Consider the following 19,309-nt stretch of genomic DNA (forward strand, 5'->3'; position numbering starts at 1 on the left):
AACTTTTTTGGGAATTCCGGGATTTCTAATAAGAAAATTCGAAATTTTTATTTAATTTTGGATTTTAAGTAAAAAAATCTACCTAACTGTAAAATTTCATCAAAAAATATTCATAAATAAAATTTTTATTGCAATTTGAAAAATTTGTATCTTCGCAAAAACTGAATAAAAAACATTTTTTAATTTTTTTTTAAAAGTATTCCGCGAATTTTTTAATTTGCAAAAATTATATACAGTTTTATAGACAAAATTACCTTTCCATTGATATATAACATGCCTACCTAATGTTTTTTAAGTGACAAATTAATTAGGAAAAACTAAACATCTTTTAGAAAATTTACCTAGCACTATTATTTTCATCCATATATGTAACAAATTTAAGAGTTAACCTTATGGATGAAAATAATAGTGCTATGTAAATTTTCTAAAAGATGTTGAGTTTTCCCTAATTAATTTGTCACTTAAAAAACATTAGGTCCCGGGAATTCCCGGACGGGATTTCCCGAATCCCAAACTCTAATTTTAAGCCATCATTTTAACATGATGGTGTCATTGGAGGCAAGTACTTCCACGCTCGCTACAAATAGGGAGATAAGGAAGTACTTGTAATTTCTCTTACAAAGAGGTTGTTTTATTTTTTTTAATAATAAGTTAGACTGCTATATTCGGCTATGCTGAATCTTAAATGCCCTCCTTCAGCAAGCTAATTTTTTTAACCTATTTAACTATCTAATTTTTAGACATCATATCGAACGAATTTTGATATTAGAAATTACAATTTCTTGAAAAACTCTAATGTATATTATAACAGTTGGTAACCCTGCTATTTAAGTTACATCAGTTCTTGAAAAATGTAAAGAACTTCGTCTTAAATTTATTTAGTGCTATATTCGGCTGAGACGAATCTTAAATACCCTCCACCAGCTACTTTTATGTTAATACTTTTTTAATTGATCAAATATTTGTAGAAATAAGTTTTCTCATGTCTTAAATAAACAGCTTAAATCTGTTACAATTCCAAAATTTATTGAACATTACATTTTCTTTTATATTTTTATAGCGCCCTAAAATATGCTTTAACGATATTTAACCCTTTCAGACCCAGCTATATCAATTGTGAGATCTGTCTTTTTTTAGTTAAAATTACAAGAAAAAATATTTTTTGTCTGTTAACCTGAAAGCAATGATTGTGTGTAGTTATTTTCTCTCTAAAAACAAAAGAAAGAAAAGAAGGGGATGAACCAAATTATTAGTTTTGACTTCAGTTTGATTGTGTCTTTCAACAAGTGTAAGCATGCGTCCACGCGGTGAGTGTTTTTTTTGTTACTTTTTGCAAATAAATTAAAAATTTTCCTGGTGGTAACTGTACGTTGATATTGTGCAACTATTCTGTTGTTTTTAAGTAAAAAAAATCAATGCTACTATAAATTATGGTGAAATGAAATACAGATATCACCATTGTGTTGATCAGGCACAACATAACATTTCATTTTGTGCTCACGTTTGTGCTATCATACGATTTTTTTTCTAGGAAAGTTGTTTGATTTGAGTAAAAACGACGATATTGAAGCAGTTCTGGACATTTTAGACGAGTCCGATGCTGACTTCCGTGAAGACGATGATGCTGATGAAATTTTGACCGCTTTAAATGTAAATACAGGAGATAGAGAAGATATGAATACAGGTGATAGAGAAGATTTTTTTACTTAAAATCCAAAATTTAATAAAAATTTCGAATTTTCTTATTAGAAATCCCGGAATTCCCAAAAAAGTTTTAAAAAATCCAAAAAATGGGATTTTTTTGTTTTTTGCCTATTATATACATACCAGGGGCGGGGTTATCGAAACCCGTTACAAAATGATTAAGAACATATTGGGTCATATAAAACAGGTCACTATAATTTGATATCGACTATACGATTTGAGAATTTTTGCACAAAATTGAATTTTCCATAAAAAATAGGGTTTTTTTGGATGGACCTGGTCCCCTCGGTATCAAAAATTTTTAGGTTTTGTTTCATTTATCGTACTTTATGTAAAGTCAGCTTTCCAAAAAGTATAAATTCTATATACATCTTCTTAGAAACTTTTTAGATAACTTAAAAAGAAACAAGTTAGAGTGCTATATTCGGCTGAGCCGAATCTTAAATACCCTCCACCAGCTACTTTTATATTAATACTTTTCTAATTGATCAAATATTTGTACAAATAAGTCTTCTCATGTCTTAAATAGAAAAATCCCAAGATTTTTCTATTTAAGACTTAGATCTATTACAATTCCAAGATTTATTGAACATTATAAACGCCATTTTCTTTTATATTTTTATAGTGCTTAGCAATATGCATGTGTGTGAAAGATTAAAGGATTTTGAAAATACATACATATATATAATTTTGTTCTACACAAATTGATAATGCAAATAGTTAAATAAGGTTAAAGCGCTTTTAGGGGCAGTTCCTAGTATGGGAGATAAGATCAATTATAGACCGATCGTAAAAAATTATTTAAGCAAAATTTCTGTACATAAAAGCTATATTTCAGTCAAATTTTGTATCTATATCGTAATTTAGTATAGCTTTATTTGGTAATGAGCATTTAAGAGATTTTCGTAAAAGGACCTTGTATGGGGGCTATTACCAATTATGTATATAAAGACAAAATTTCAAAATTCTGTATCTATATTATTATTTGGTAATGAATATTGTTCATCTAAGTGATTTTCTGGAGGGGACCTAGAGCTATGACCATATATGGACCGATCGGGAAAAAATCACAGTAATATTTCTATGCATATGGGCAATACTTGTACCAAATTTTATATAGATATCTTAATTTAGTAATGAGTTATGCGCGTTTAAGTGATTTTCGGGCGAGGACCTTTTATGGGAGCTATGACCAATTATGGACCGATCGGAAAAAACTTTCAGAGTAATATTTCTATACATATGGGCAATACTAATACCAAATTTTATATGGATATCTTAATTTAGTGGAGGGGACCTTGTATGGGAGCTATGACCAATTATGGACCGATCGGAAAAAACTTTCACAGTAATATTTCTATGCATATGGGAAATACTTATACCAAATTTTATATGGATATCTTAATTAAGTAATGAGTTATGCGCTTTTAAGTGATTTTCGGGAGGGGACCTTGTATGGGAGCTATGACCAAATATGGACCGATCGGAAAAAACTTTCACAGTAATATTTCTATGCATATGGGCAATACTTATAGCAAATTTTATGTGGATATCTTAATTTAGTAATGAGTTATGCGCGTTTAAGTGTTTTTCGGGAGGGGACCTTGTATCGGAGCTACGACCAATTATGGACCGATCGGGAAAAAATTTCACAGTAACATTTCTGTGCATATGAGTAATACTTATACCAAATTTTATATGGATATCTTAATTTAGTAATGAGGTATGCGCGTTTAAGTGATTTTCGGGAGGGGACCTTGTATGGGAGCTATGACCAATTATGGACCGATTGGGAAGAAATTTCACAGTAACATTTCTGTGCATATGAGTAATACTTATACCAAATTTTATATGGATATCTTAATTTAGTAGTGAGCTATGCGCGTTTAAGTGATTTTCGGGAGGGGACCTTGTATGGGAGCTATGACCAATTATGGACCGATCGGGAAAAAATTTCACAATAACATTTTTGTGTATATGAGTATTACTTATACCAAATTTTATATGGATATCTTAATTTAGTAATGAGCTATGCGCGTTTAAGTGATTTTCGGGAGGGAACCTTGCATTTTCCTGGAATATGTACTTTTGTATGGGAGGTATATGAAATTGTGGTCCGATTCTGGCAATTTTCAGCAGGGATCAAGCTCTTGTGTAAAGACGAATGTATGGCGATTTTCATGGAATTGCCTTGCATAGTTTTCGAGAAAATTACATCAGAATGTGTAAAAAATGCTTATTTTTTTCGGAGTTGTTTTAAATTTTGATTCATAACTTTTCCCGATGTGAACCGATTTTGCTCATTTTCAATACCAAACTGTACCGGATAATAGTGAATATTTTGGGTGAATTTGGTTAAATTATATTGCTTCGTTTTAACGTGAGCGTGTTTTACACAGACAGACAGACAGACAGACAGACAGACAGACGGACGGACGGACAGACGGACATAGCTAAATCGACTCAGAATTTGATAAGGACCCAGAATATATATACTTTGTTGGGTCTCAGATGAATATTTCTTGGTGTTACACACGGAATGACAAAGTTATATATACCCTCTATCACCACTGATGGTGGTGGAGGGTATAAAGATACTTTTTTCCCAAAAAAATGACAAAAAATCGCCTTTTTTTATTTTTTAAATTAAAATGCCTATAACTTTGGACTCAGTCATGATTTTTACATAATTCTTTCACTGCTTGATATATAAACTTGTTGAAAAGCGTATAAAAAAAAATGGTGAAAATCGGGAATATTTGGACCCGCTATTATCAAAAAAACTAAAGTAAGGACGGTAAAAATTTTAAAATGTTAATTTTCAAATGCGAATATCTCCTAAACTATAAGAGATAATTTACTGCCATTTTTTATAGTGCTCGATGAGGAGATTCTATATACGAAATTTTTTTTAAATCGGAACTCAAATGAAGAAATAGGATCGTTTTAAAAATTTAACATAGCCGAGGTGTCCTAATTTGAGGACCCCCCGCCGGGCCCCTGGTTGGCCTATAAGGTCCAAATTCAAAACCTAAACTCGACAACACCTCCTCTTTGTGCATACCAAATTTCATTAAAATCGGATTAACCGCTTAGAAGTTACCGAATTATTTCCGTCTTTTTTTTTCCTATACCACTGTGCAACGTCAAAACAGCCATCGATTGGCAAATCCAATACACTAAGTAGGCCAGAATTATGGAAAAATATATCATTCCAGAATACAGAACTTCCTAGAACTTCCAGTTGTCAAAATTATATAACTTCGAAAACGCCGTTAGAATATTTTAAAAACTACTTTCCGGAATCGCATTACGAAGATGTTGTAAAATACACTAAAATGTATGTAATGGGTAAGCGTGGTGAGGAAGTTCGTTATGTACCAACAGACATTAAAAGATTCTACGGATGTTCAATTATAATGGGCTGCCTTGGTTATCCAGCCATAAGAATGTACTGGTCAAATGAATGCAAGATTCCTGCCATATTCAACTCTATGTCCCGAGACAAATTCTTGCAACTTCGATCAGACATACATTTTCAAGATTACTCTGCACCAAACCCAACAAACAAACTTTGGAGAGTTCAATTAGTCATTGATACGGTAAGAAAGCGGTGTAATGAACTAGCTACTGATATAACAAACAATTCAATTGACGAACAAATGATGTCGTATACGGGAAGATGCCCTGCTCGTCAGGTAATCAGATCTAAACCACGAACTGTTGGATTGAAAAATCTAGTATGTGCAACTTCCCGTGGAGTTGTAGTCGATTTTGAAGTGTTTCAAGGAGCAGGAACATTTGAAGATTGTGGCCTTGGACATGGACCATCAATAGTTATTAGGTTAGTGAAAAACTTACCAAAGGGCAGTCATATTTATTTCGACCGATTTTTTACAACAACCCCACTCATAGAAGCCTTACATCAAATGGGTTTTCTAGGAACAGGAACAATTATGGCTAATAGAATACCTAAAAGTGTAAAATTTCCTTTAGACAAAGACATGAAGCGAAGTGACATTTCTCAATTTGCAAACTCCAATGTAGCCGTTGTGAAGTGGATGGACACCAAAGCCGTAATTGTTGCTTCTAGTGCAACCGGAAAAGATCCTATAGGTGAAATAAAAATTTAAAACGTCGTTGTCCCGTTCAAGTACCAGCTGTAGTTCAAAACTACAATGCATTTATGGGTGGAGTTGATTTGTGTGACCAAATGCTAGAGTATTACAGAATTAAAATGAAAACAAAGAAATGAACTGTCAAAGTCTTTTTCCACTTTCTTGATCTGGCAATCTATAATTCAAGGATGGAATATAGGAAAGATTCAGAACTTATGGGGCTTCCAAAATCAAAAACAAAGTAATTTTTAACATTCAAAATGGAGCTAGGTACTGTGCTAGCTGCTTCATTTGAAGCTCCTGAAAATGTGGAGAAATTTCAACTGCCTAATGATTTCTATGGTACTAAATATCGCCCCCATGATGCACCTGATGATATAAGATATGACAGATTTGATCATTGGCCAACACTTTCTGACGATCCGCCAAGAATATGCCGCAATAATTGTGGAAGTCGATCTAGAGTACGATGCCAAAAATGCAAAGTAACGCTTTGTTTAGCAAAAAATAAAGACTGTTTCGAAAAATATCATTATAAATAATGATTTAAGTATATGAATTATTATTTTTACTAATTTCTTTTTATTTTTATACCCTCCACCACCATCAGTGGTGATAGAGGGTATATATAACTTTATCATTCCGTGTGTAACACCAAGAAATATTCATCTGAGACCCAACAAAGTATATATATTCTGGGTCCTTATCAAATTCTGAGTCGATTTAGCTATGTCCGTCTGTCCGTCCGTCCGTCCGTCCGTCCGTCTGTCTGTCTGTCTGTCTGTGTAAAACACGCTCACGTTAAAACGAAGCAATATAATTTAACCAAATTCACCCAAAATATTCACTATTATCCGGTACAGTTTGGTATTGAAAATGAGCAAAATCGGTTCACATCGGGAAAAGTTATGAATCAAAATTTAAAACAACTCCGAAAAGAATAAGCTTTTTTTACACATTCTGATGTAATTTTCTCGAAAACTATGCAAGGCAATTCCATGAAAATCACCATGCATTCGTCTTTACACAAGAGCTTGATCCCTGCTGAAAATTGCCAGAATCGGACCACAATTTCATATACCTCCCATACAAAAGTACATATTTCCGGAAAATGCAAGGTTCCCTCCCGAAAATCACTTAAACGCGCATAGCTCATTACTAAATTAAGATATCCATATAAAATTTGGTATAAGTAATACTCATATACACAAAAATGTTACTGTAAAATTTTTTCCCGATCGGTCCATAATTGGTCATAGCTCCCATACAAGGTCCCCTCCCGAAAATCACTTAAACGCGCATAGCTCACTACTAAATTAAGATATCCATATAAGATTTGGTATAAGTATTACTCATATGCACAGAAATGTTACTGTGAAATTTTTTCCCGATCGGTCCATAATTGGTCGTAGCTCCCATACAAGGTCCCCTCCCGAAAATCACTTAAACGCGCATAGCTCACTACTAAATTAAGATATCCATATAAAATTTGGCATAAGTATTACTCACATGCACAGAAATGTTATTGTGAAATTTCTTCCCAATCGGTCCATAATTGGTCATAGCTCCCATACAAGGTCCCCTCCCGAAAATCACTTAAACGCGCATACCTCATTACTAAATTAAGATATCCATATAAAATTTGGTATAAGTATTACTCATATGCACAGAAATGTTACTGTGAAATTTTTTCCCGATCGGTCCATAATTGGTCGTAGCTCCGATACAAGGTCCCCTCCCGAAAAACACTTAAACGCGCATAACTCATTACTAAATTAAGATATCCATATAAAATTTGGTATAAGTATTGCCCATATGCATAGAAATATTACTGTGAAAGTTTTTTCCGATCGGTCCATAATTGGTCATAGCTCCCATACAAGGTCCTCTCCCGAAAATCACTTAAACGCGCATAACTCATTACTAAATTAAGATATCCATATAAAATTTGGTATAAGTATTGCCCATATGTATAGAAATATTACTCTGAAAGTTTTTTCCGATCGGTCCATAATTGGTCATAGCTCTCATAAAAGGTCCCCGCCCGAAAATCACTTAAACGCGCATAACTCATTACTAAATTAAGTTATCCATATAAAATTTGGTATTAGTATTGCCCATATGTATAGAAATATTACTCTGAAAGTTTTTTCCGATCGGTCCATAATTGGTCATAGCTCCCATAAAAGGTCCCCGCCCGAAAATCACTTAAACGCGCATAACTCATTACTAAATTAAGATATCTATATAAAATTTGGTACAAGTATTGCCCATATGCATAGAAATATTACTGTGATTTTTTCCCGATCGGTCCATATATGGTCATAGCTCTAGGTCCCCTCCAGAAAATCACTTAGATGAACAATATTCATTACCAAATAATAATATAGATACAGAATTTTGAAATTTTGTCTTTATATACATAATTGGTAATAGCCCCCATACAAGGTCCTTTTACGAAAATCTCTTAAATGCACATTACTCATTACCAAATAAAGCTATACTAAATTACGATATAGATACAAAATTTGACTGAAATATAGCTTTTATGTACAGAAATTTTGCTTAAAGAATTTTTTACGATCGGTCTATAATTGATCTTATCTCCCATACTAGGAACTGCCCCTAAAAGCGCTTTAACCTTATTTAACTATTTGCATTATCAATTTGTGTAGAACAAAATTATATATATGTATGTCCATAATTGGTCATAGCTCCCATACAAGGTCCCCTCCCGAAAATCACTTAAACGCGCATAGCTCACTACTAAATTAAGATATCCATATAAGATTTGGTATAAGTATTACTCATATGCACAGAAATGTTACTGTGAAATTTTTTCCCGATCGGTCCATAATTGGTCGTAGCTCCCATACAAGGTCCCCTCCCGAAAATCACTTAAACGCGCATAGCTCACTACTAAATTAAGATATCCATATAAAATTTGGTATAAGTATTACTCATATGCACAGAAATGTTATTGTGAAATTTCTTCCCAATCGGTCCATAATTGGTCATAGCTCCCATACAAGGTCCCCTCCCGAAAATCACTTAAACGCGCATACCTCATTACTAAATTAAGATATCCATATAAAATTTGGTATAAGTATTACTCATATGCACAGAAATGTTACTGTGAAATTTTTTCCCGATCGGTCCATAATTGGTCGTAGCTCCGATACAAGGTCCCCTCCCGAAAAACACTTAAACGCGCATAACTCATTACTAAATTAAGATATCCATATAAAATTTGGTATAAGTATTGCCCATATGCATAGAAATATTACTGTGAAAGTTTTTTCCGATCGGTCCATAATTGGTCATAGCTCTCATAAAAGGTCCCCGCCCGAAAATCACTTAAACGCGCATAACTCATTACTAAATTAAGATATCCATATAAAATTTGGTATTAGTATTGCCCATATGTATAGAAATATTACTCTGAAAGTTTTTTCCGATCGGTCCATAATTGGTCATAGCTCCCATAAAAGGTCCCCGCCCGAAAATCACTTAAACGCGCATAACTCATTACTAAATTAAGATATCTATATAAAATTTGGTACAAGTATTGCCCATATGCATAGAAATATTACTGTGATTTTTTCCCGATCGGTCCATATATGGTCATAGCTCTAGGTCCCCTCCAGAAAATCACTTAGATGAACAATATTCATTACCAAATAATAATATAGATACAGAATTTTGAAATTTTGTCTTTATATACATAATTGGTAATAGCCCCCATACAAGGTCCTTTTACGAAAATCTCTTAAATGCACATTACTCATTACCAAATAAAGCTATACTAAATTACGATATAGATACAAAATTTGACTGAAATATAGCTTTTATGTACAGAAATTTTGCTTAAAGAATTTTTTACGATCGGTCTATAATTGATCTTATCTCCCATACTAGGAACTGCCCCTAAAAGCGCTTTAACCTTATTTAACTATTTGCATTATCAATTTGTGTAGAACAAAATTATATATATGTATGTATTTTCAAAATCCTTTAATCTTTCACACACATGCATATTGCTAAGCACTATAAAAATATAAAAGAAAATGGCGTTTATAATGTTCAATAAATCTTGGAATTGTAATAGATCTAAGTCTTAAATAGAAAAATCTTGGGATTTTTCTATTTAAGACATGAGAAGACTTATTTGTACAAATATTTGATCAATTAGAAAAGTATTAATATAAAAGTAGCTGGTGGAGGGTATTTAAGATTCGGCTCAGCCGAATATAGCACTCTAACTTGTTGTTTATTAAATTTAACTAGAATTGATTTCTTTGTATGTTCCTTATTATTACCAAAGTTATTTTTTTTAATGCAATGAAATACCTGCATAGTTTAAGTAATTTATAAATAAAAATCGTTTAAATTATGTGTGTTTTTTGAAAATTATTTCGGAGCTTATAACCTAGGCCGCACAATTGTGCGAGGTCCTTGATGTGAAAAAGGACATTGTGGATATATTAAATAGGTATAATTTATGCTAAAGAAATCATTTTTGTTACAATTCAGAAAATTTTCAACAGTTTACAAGTAAAATAAAGCATAGGTATGAAAGGGTTAATAAAGTGCATGTGTGTGAAAGATTTAAGGCTTTTCAAAATACATATATATAACTTTGTTCTACACAAATTGATAATGCAACTAGTTAAATACGGTTAAAGTGCTTTTAGGGGCAGGACATAGTATGGGAGATATGACCAATTATAGACCGATCGTAAAAAATTCTTTAAGCAAAATTTCTGTACATAAAAGCTATATCAGTCAAATTTTGTATCTATATCTTAATTTAGTAATAAGTAATGTGTGTTCAAGTGATTTTCTGAAGGGAAACTTGCATTGGACCGACCGCACCCATGTTATGGACCGATCGTGAAAAAATCTTGAAATGGAATTTTTGTATACCAAACTAATAGTTGTGCCAAATTTTGTAGCAAAAGCTTTATTTGGTAATGAGTAATGGGCGTTTAAGAGATTTTCGTAAAAGGACCTTGTATGGGAGCTATGACCAATTATGTATATAAAGACAAAATTTCAAAATTCTGTATCTATATCATAATTTAGTAGTGAATATTGTGCATTTAAGTGATCTAGTATGAGAGCTAGGACCAAATATGGACCGATCGCAAAAAATTTCATAGTAATATTTCTGTGCATATGAGCAATACTTATTCCAAATTCTATATGGATATCTTAATTTAGTAATGAGTTATGCTCGTTTAAGTGATTTTCGGGAAGGGTCCTGGTATGGGAGCTATGACCAGTTATGGACCGACCGGAAAAAAATTTCATATTAATATTTCTGTATGTGAGAGCAATACTTGTACCAAATTTCATATGGATATCTTAATTTAGTAATGAGTTATGTGCGTTTAAGTGATTTTCGGGAGGGGACCTTGTATGGGAGCTATGACCAATTATGGACCCATCCACGGAAGTTATTAACAAATTAAAAAAACAAGAAAAAAAATTATTAACGATTTAAAAAAATCGCTATAAGCTGGGAAATAACCAAATCATAAATTATTTTCATTAAACTATTTATAAAATTTAAAATTATTGAGAATTGTTTATTATTAATATACTAGCTATACCCAGTGTGCTTTGGGAAGGGATATGTATAAAAAAAATCCCACTTAACGATTCTGTAGATTCTAACCACAATAGTTTTCCAGATTTATAATACGTTACATATAAGAGATGTCAAGCAAACTATTGCGAGTTCGCCAGTTTCTATCTATCGCCAATATCTATCTATCTATAAAAATTTGAATAATAAAAGAATTTCCAAGATGCACGAAGTTTTGTAATTAATTTATATATGTTGTGCCAAGCCACCCATTGAAAGTCCGCCCGTAAAATTTGAAGATTCTAGCTCTTATTCATGTAAAATTTGAAGATTCTAGCTCTAATAGTTTCTCAGATATACGAATTTTTCTATTTGATTCATGTGGGGGCTTCAAGCTCCCCACATTGAGAATTTTGGAATTTAAATTGAGAAAACTCCAATTAAAATTGGGAAAGTTTCAAATAAAATTGAGAAAATTTTAAATGAAATTAAGAAAATTTCAAATGAAATTGAGAACCTTTTATTTATATAACACATTTTAAAAAACAAATAATAAAGAAATTCCAATGTTAATCCACCGATTGTCGAGGAACAATGGCTGGTTTATCTGGTTGGTAGTCTGAATACGTCAAAGTAAAAAAAAATATTAAAATGTGGTCTGAATTTCCCGCTGATAGGGTTAAAAGTTCAGATCCCAGTATAAAGTATAAAAAGTTTCGCAGAATTTTTCGAAATGATTGTCAAAATGTTCAAATTTTGAGCTTTCACGGAACATTCATGTATTGCACTACATACATATATATGTACATATATATTTATTTGCAAATTAAAAATTAAAATTTTCTGAAAATCATTTGTAATTTTCTCAATTTTATTTGAAAGTTCCCCAAATTCAATTGGAATTTTCTCAATTTCAATTCAAAATTCTCCATTTCAATTGTACTTTTCTAAATTTCAAATGGAAATTCGTATTTTCATTTAGAATATTCTCAATTTGAAACTGAAAACCTCAAATTCAATTGAAATTTTCTCAAAATAAAATCGAAATTCTTAATTTTATTTAGAATTCTCTCAATTTAATTTTGAATTTTCTCAACATCAACGTAAAATTCTCAATTTTATTTGGATTTTTCCCAATTTTAAATTAAAATTCGAAATTTGATTCAGAATTTTCTCAATTTCAAATTGAAAATCACAATTTTAATTGGAATTTTCTTAATATGAAATGGAAATTCTCAATTTCATGTGGATTTTTCTCGATTTAATGCGTAATGTTCTCAATTTCACTTAAAAATGGTGTAGACTATAGACTAGACTATAGACTATAAAGTAGAGTATAGACAAGACTATAGACTAGACTTTAGACTAGACTTTAGACTAGACTTTAGACTAGACTATAGGCTAGACTTTAGGCTAGACTTTAGGCTAGACTAGAGTCTATAGTCTTGTCTATAGTCTGGTCACTAGACTATAGAATAGACTATAAACTAGAGGGGCATTTCAAAAATTTTCGAGCAGATTTTGTACTTTACCCTCTCCGATTTCGATGAAATTCGGTACACACGTTCTTCATGTAAATACGGAATTTGAAATTCTCCAAAATTTCTATCTATGTATATAAAAGGCTTGCGTGACTGACTGATTCATCATCGCCCCGCCCAAACCGTTAAAGCTAGAGTCATGCAATTTTGGTTATAGATTCCTTTGGTATTGTATAGATCCACTAAGAACGTTTAGGAGATGAAATGGGTAAAAAAGGATAAAATTGGTATCCTTAATATCTCCTAAAGAAGCAAAGATATAAATAAAATTCGAAATATATCCTTTTTTATATAAAAAAATAATTGGTAGGTGTCTGGTACTTTTTCGGAATTCGACACTATAGAGAGCTAACAGGGTAAAAACTTACCCATTAGAACATTCTTTTACCGCCCACATCTTTTAAAAAAATAACCACGCAAATAAAAATTTCAATGAATCCTATTTAAATTAAAGGGTTTTAGAAATCCTTTCGATACTTTTTTAAAATTCGAGCAATGAAGGGTAAAAAAGTGACTAAAATTGGTGCTTTTTTTTTTAAATATATTTTTTAATAAACTTCAAAATGAATAAGTTCCCCAGATATTTAAAAATGAACTGGTACTGGTTTTAATCTTCAGTGGTAAACAGTAAAAATTATAAACTGTATAAATCCACCACTTCTTTTTGGTACTTTTATGCTGTAAATACTGATAATATTTTTTAATAATGTTTCAATAAAAATGCCCTTACATCAATGATATTCGAAACCAAGTTATCTAATTTCAGTTTGAGCCTCTAACCACTTAGACTACAAACGAACTTCCAATCGTAAAGAAAAATATTTATTTTAAACAATCCGTTTTTAAATATATTTTTCACCTTACTCAGCAAACTGCAAAAATTTCTTTAATAAAAGATTAGCAGCAAGTATTATAAAAGTAAGTTTTAATGAAATTGAAATTCGAAAATGGGCAAATCAATACATATGTATGTACATTGGATTTATATCCACCATAAAAATGGGGGTATATTGATATTGTCATTCCGTGTATATTCTGGGTCCTTATTAGATTATATAGCAATCTAGCAATGTCCGTGCGTCTGTCTGTTGAAATCATGATAGAAATAACAAGATCAGCTAGAGGGCTGAAATTATAGAAATATATTCTATGTTGGTAAGGTTTGTTTAGTATTTGGTGCTGGGTTAATAACATTCGGCTTACACTATTTATTCAACATTTAAATGCTGAAACGATAATGCTATGCATTTTTTTTTTTGAGTATGATAAGAAATTCTATCACAAAATCACAACAAAAAATTTGACTTTGATACAATATATTAGAGTTTTAAATAATTCCCCATTCAACATTTTATTACGCTAAACAAATAATCATATAATTAATCAAAAGCAAAAAAAACATTTAAAAACATATAAGAGTATCTTAAATTAGTATAAAATATTTTCCTTAGCTTAATTATTATGAGTATTAAATATTAGGATTATCTAGCCATGTCCGTCTGTCTGTATGTCTGTTGAAATCACGATAGCTATAAAGGGATAACAAGAGTATCTAAAATTAGTATAAAATATTTTTCTTAGCTTAATAAAAACGAGCATTAAATATTAATATTTTTTAGCCATGTCCGACTGTCTGTCCATCAGTCTCTTTGCCTGTCTGTTGATATCACAATAGAGTATAAAATTACAAAATCACAACAAAAAATTTGATTTTGACACAATTATTATAGTTTAAAATCCGAGTAGAATCTTTTATTACGCTAACCAAATGATCATACAAATAATCAAAATCAAGAAGAAATATTTTCCGTTTATTACGAGTATGTCTGAACTTTTTATTACGCTAAGCAAATGATCATACAAATAATCAAAAGCAATAAAAATTCTTTTCTGTTTTTTCATACCCTCCACACCATCATGTCATTCCGTTCGTAACATTAATAAATTAATGTTAATTTGTTTCAGATATAAATGATAACAAGAGTATCTAAAATTAGTATGAAATATTTTTCTCAGTATTAAATATTAAGATTATCCAGCCATGTCCATCCAAATGTCTGTGTGTTTGTCTGTTGAAATTACGATAGAGTGAACGGGATCAGCTAGAGGGCTGAAATTACAGAAATATATTCTATGTTGGTAAGGTTTGTTTAGTATTGGGTGCTATATAATACTCTTCATTGTAAAATTAAATTTTTTAAATGTATGATAAATTATTACGAGCATTAAATATTAAGATTATTGTAAAAATCATTAAAATTTTACACTTTACATAAACAAACAATTTTCGCGTTTTAATTTATTTTTTTTTAAAATGTAGGATATGCAAAATAATAGGGAAACGTGTTAAAAATTTTTTCAGCATAAACATGTTTGCATTCTGAAATTGCATACAGTATATTTTCAAACTTAAAACTAACTGATGGTCTTAAATTTTCCTACACTACTGATGGTCTTTTACATTTCGAGTATATACAATTTTTTACTGTCGACTATAGTAGTTTCCCTTATTATTTTATCTTAGCGTATTAATTGTGAAAATGGAAAGAAAAGTTATATATATAAGTGGAGTTAAATTGGCCCATAGTATTGTTTCTATTAATAAAGATGGTGCATGTCTTTTTGGGTCCATATCCTACATTTTGTATGATTGCCAAATATTTGCAACAGAAATTCGTGAGGAAATTGTTAGACATGTGGTAGATAATTGGGAAGAATTGAAAATAATGACACACAATCCTGATGGAGATAACTATCCCAGTATTTCGAATTACGTTAGCGAGTTGTCACTAACGGGTACATATGATAGTTTTTGTGAACTGGTTGCTACTACACAATTATATCCAATATGTATAGAGGTTTACTACAATGGAGAACTTCATGTTAAACATGGCAATAATGACAATCCGGTTATAAGGTTGAAGTTTTCAGGAAATTTATCAGGAGGGCATTTTGATGTATATATTCCATGTGAATCGCAAATGGTTTCGAGGAAACGTCGAGCCAGATTTTCAGGGAATATAAGCAAAAACAATTGAATGATGCTGCAAAAACTTATGCAAAAAAAAAACTGAAATACATAGAGATGCTGCGGCAAAATATCAGGAAAACAATCCAGAAGCTCATAGAGAAGCAGTGGCGTTCTATCAGGCACAAAATCCAGAGCAACACAGAGCAGTTGCGTCAGCCTCTAAAAAGAGACACCCTCAAACTCATAGAGCAGCAGTGGCCACATACCAACAAAACAACCCAAATTCTCATAGAATAAACCAAACACAATATAGAGAACAACGGTCGCTTCCATGGAGAATTAAAGTAAATTCTGCTATGGAATACAATCCTGACATTTACTATGAAATTGACCAAACTATAGATATTGGAAAAATGAACACTAAGTGCAAGAATTGTAACGCTCTAAAGTGGAAAGATGAATCATCTGGAATGTGCTGCAATGGAGGGAAAGAAGCATTAGGAAACCAACCTGATTTACTCCACAGTTTACTAATGGACAACCACCCTGAACATAAGCACTTCATGAACAATATAAGAAAATACGATGGTTGCTTTCAAATGACGTCATTTGGAGCAAGGCATATTTTCCAAGATGCCTTCATGCCGACTTTTAAAGTGCAAGGTCAAGTTTATCACCTGGTGGGAAGTTTATTGCCTTTACATGAAAATCCACAGTTCTTGCAAATATATTTTGTTGATGAAGATGAAAGAGAAGCAAATTTAAGATGTCAGAACTTTCCTGAAACAAAACAAGGATTGGTTAAACAACTACAAAGAATGATGCACGAAGTAAACCAATTAATAAGGGATTTTAAGACAACAATTGAAAATGTTCCACAACAATGTGAATCATTTGATGTAATTATCAATGCTGATAAAAAACCAGCGGAATCTCATTCAGGTCGTTTCAATGCACCGACATGTAGAGAGGTAGCGTTAGTATTTGTAGGTCAGCAGTTTGAAAAAAGGGATATTATAATCAAAAGCCATGATAATCAATTGCAAAGAATAAGTGAGATTCATCGTTCCTATGATGCTTTACAATATCCACTTATGTTCTGCAGAGGCGAAGATGGATATTCTATAAATATTCCTTTACGAGACCCCATAACAAAACTTCCAATCCCTAAAAAGACAGTGTCTGCAGCAAGCTACTACGCATATCGCTTGATGATTCGAGATAATGAATGTGATTATATTTTTCGCTACCGCTCCCTCTTTAGTCAATTCTTAGTTGATATGTATGCAAAAATTGAGACCGAAAGATTAAATTTCATACGAAATCATCAAAAAGAACTCAGATCAGAAAATTACGTTCAGTTATGAGACGCTTTAGGAAGACAAGACACTAATGCTGCAGAAATTGGACGGGTAGTAGTACTTCCATCAACTTTTACAGGTGGTCCTCGCTATATACATGAGAAAACACTAGATGCCATGACATATGTTCGTCATTATGGTCGACCTGATTTATTTATCACTTTTACATACAACCCCAAATGGCAAGATATTGCAAATGCAATTCTGCCATCCCAGAAGCCCCAAGACCGCCACGATATTATATCAAGAGTATTTCACCTCAAAATAAAAAAAGTTAATGGCTCTCTTAACAAAAGGACACATACTCGGAAATGTACGATGCTTTATATGGAATGTCGTATTAAATCTAATATGATAGACAATGTTATTAGCGCAGAAATACCAAACCCATATACAGATCCCACTTTACACGAAATAGTAAAAACTAATATGATTCATGGGCCATGTGGTGCATTCAATAACTATTCTCCATGTATGAAGGAAGGTGCATGTAGCAAACATTATCCTCGATCACTATTAAATGAAACACAGACAAGAGATCATGGTTATCCGAAATATCGAAGAAGATCAACGGAAGATGGAGGCTTCACTGTCGGGATTAAAGAAATGGTGGTTGACGACCGTTGGGTAGTTCCATATAATCCAGTTTTATTGCGCATTTTGGAGCACACATTAATGTTGAGATTTGCAACTCCGTAAAGTCCATCAAATATATTTGCAAGTATGTAAATACGGGAGGCGATCAAGCTGCTTTTGCTTTAGAAAATGATAAAGATGAAATAAAAATGTACGAATCAGGTCGCTATATTAGTTCCTCTGAGGCGGTTTGGAGAATATTCGCATTCCCAATTCATGAAAGATATCCCCCCGTATATCATCTTGCAGTTCAGCTAGAAAACGGACAGCATGTGTATTTTAACTCCAGCAACATATTACAACAAGTAGAAAATCCTCCTTAAACGACACTTTTGTCTTTTTTCGAATTGTGTATATACTGAAATTCCATCATACTACGTTCTAAAAAACAATAAATTCGAAAGAATAAAACGTGGTAAACGCATCGAGGGATGGGAAGATATTAGAAAAGACGATGTATTGGGACGGGTGTTTACAATTCATTCAAACAATACTGAGTGCTTCTACCTCAGACTACTTTTACATGTGGTTAAAGGTCCTACATCATTTGTAGACTTAAAGACTGTAAATGGTGTAGAGCATCTTACTTTCCATTCTGCCTGTTTGGCTTTAGGATTGCTAGAGGATGATAAACATTGGGATAATGCACTAGAAGAAGCAGGTTTGTGTGATCTTTTTGCCTTTATGTTGGTTAATTGCCAGTTGTCTAATGCAGCAAGTCTCTGGGATAAACACAAAGACAATTTATCAGAGAATATAAAGAGAATGCTTGAGATCGAATCAATCTTAACAATGGATGAAGTATATAGAAGGTGTTTGGTTTTGATTGAAGACACAGTTCTTTCTATTGGTAGTCAAAATTTAGAGGAGTATGGAATGCCAAAAGCATCAAGATTGAATAATGTGGTGGCTAACAGAGAATACCTAGCTGAAACAAACTATAATGTGACTGAATTGCAACAAGAGGTGGTTAATGCACATTCTTCTCTAACAAATGATCAGCAAGTAGTATACGATCAAGTCATTAGCAGCATCGAATGTGTGAACTAATATTTCTTGACGCCCCAGGTGGTACAGGAAAAACATATTTAATAAATCTTCTTCTAACAAAAGTGCGTAGTCATGGTGATATTGCGTTGGCAGTAGCATCATCAGGTATTGCAGCTACATTATTAATCGGAGGAAAAACTGCCCATTCAACATTTAAAATTCCTCTCGATATACAGCAGTTAGAAACTCCAATATGTAATATCTCAAAGCAAAGTAATTTGGCATACGTATTGAAACAATGTAAACTTATTGTCTGGGATGAAAGTACAATGGCCCATAAATGAGGATTTGAAGCTTTAAATAGGTCATTAAAAGATATAAGGTCAAACAACGATATT

General features: G+C 32.2%; 1 protein-coding gene across 1 annotated transcript; it reads left to right on the top strand.

Moving 5' to 3' along the window:
* Positions 1-5,042: 5,042 nt before the first annotated feature.
* Positions 5,043-5,837, top strand: LOC119602005 (piggyBac transposable element-derived protein 1-like). Its single transcript, XM_037953312.1, has one exon. The coding sequence runs from the start codon at positions 5,043-5,045 to the stop codon at positions 5,835-5,837; it is 795 nt and encodes a 264-aa protein (XP_037809240.1).
* Positions 5,838-19,309: the final 13,472 nt, after the last annotated feature.

Source organism: Lucilia sericata, unplaced genomic scaffold (genome assembly GCF_015586225.1).
Source record: "Lucilia sericata isolate MDLA Ls3-8-SP2 unplaced genomic scaffold, ASM1558622v1 Contig000205F_arrow, whole genome shotgun sequence".
Classification (NCBI taxonomy): domain Eukaryota; kingdom Metazoa; phylum Arthropoda; class Insecta; order Diptera; family Calliphoridae; genus Lucilia; species Lucilia sericata.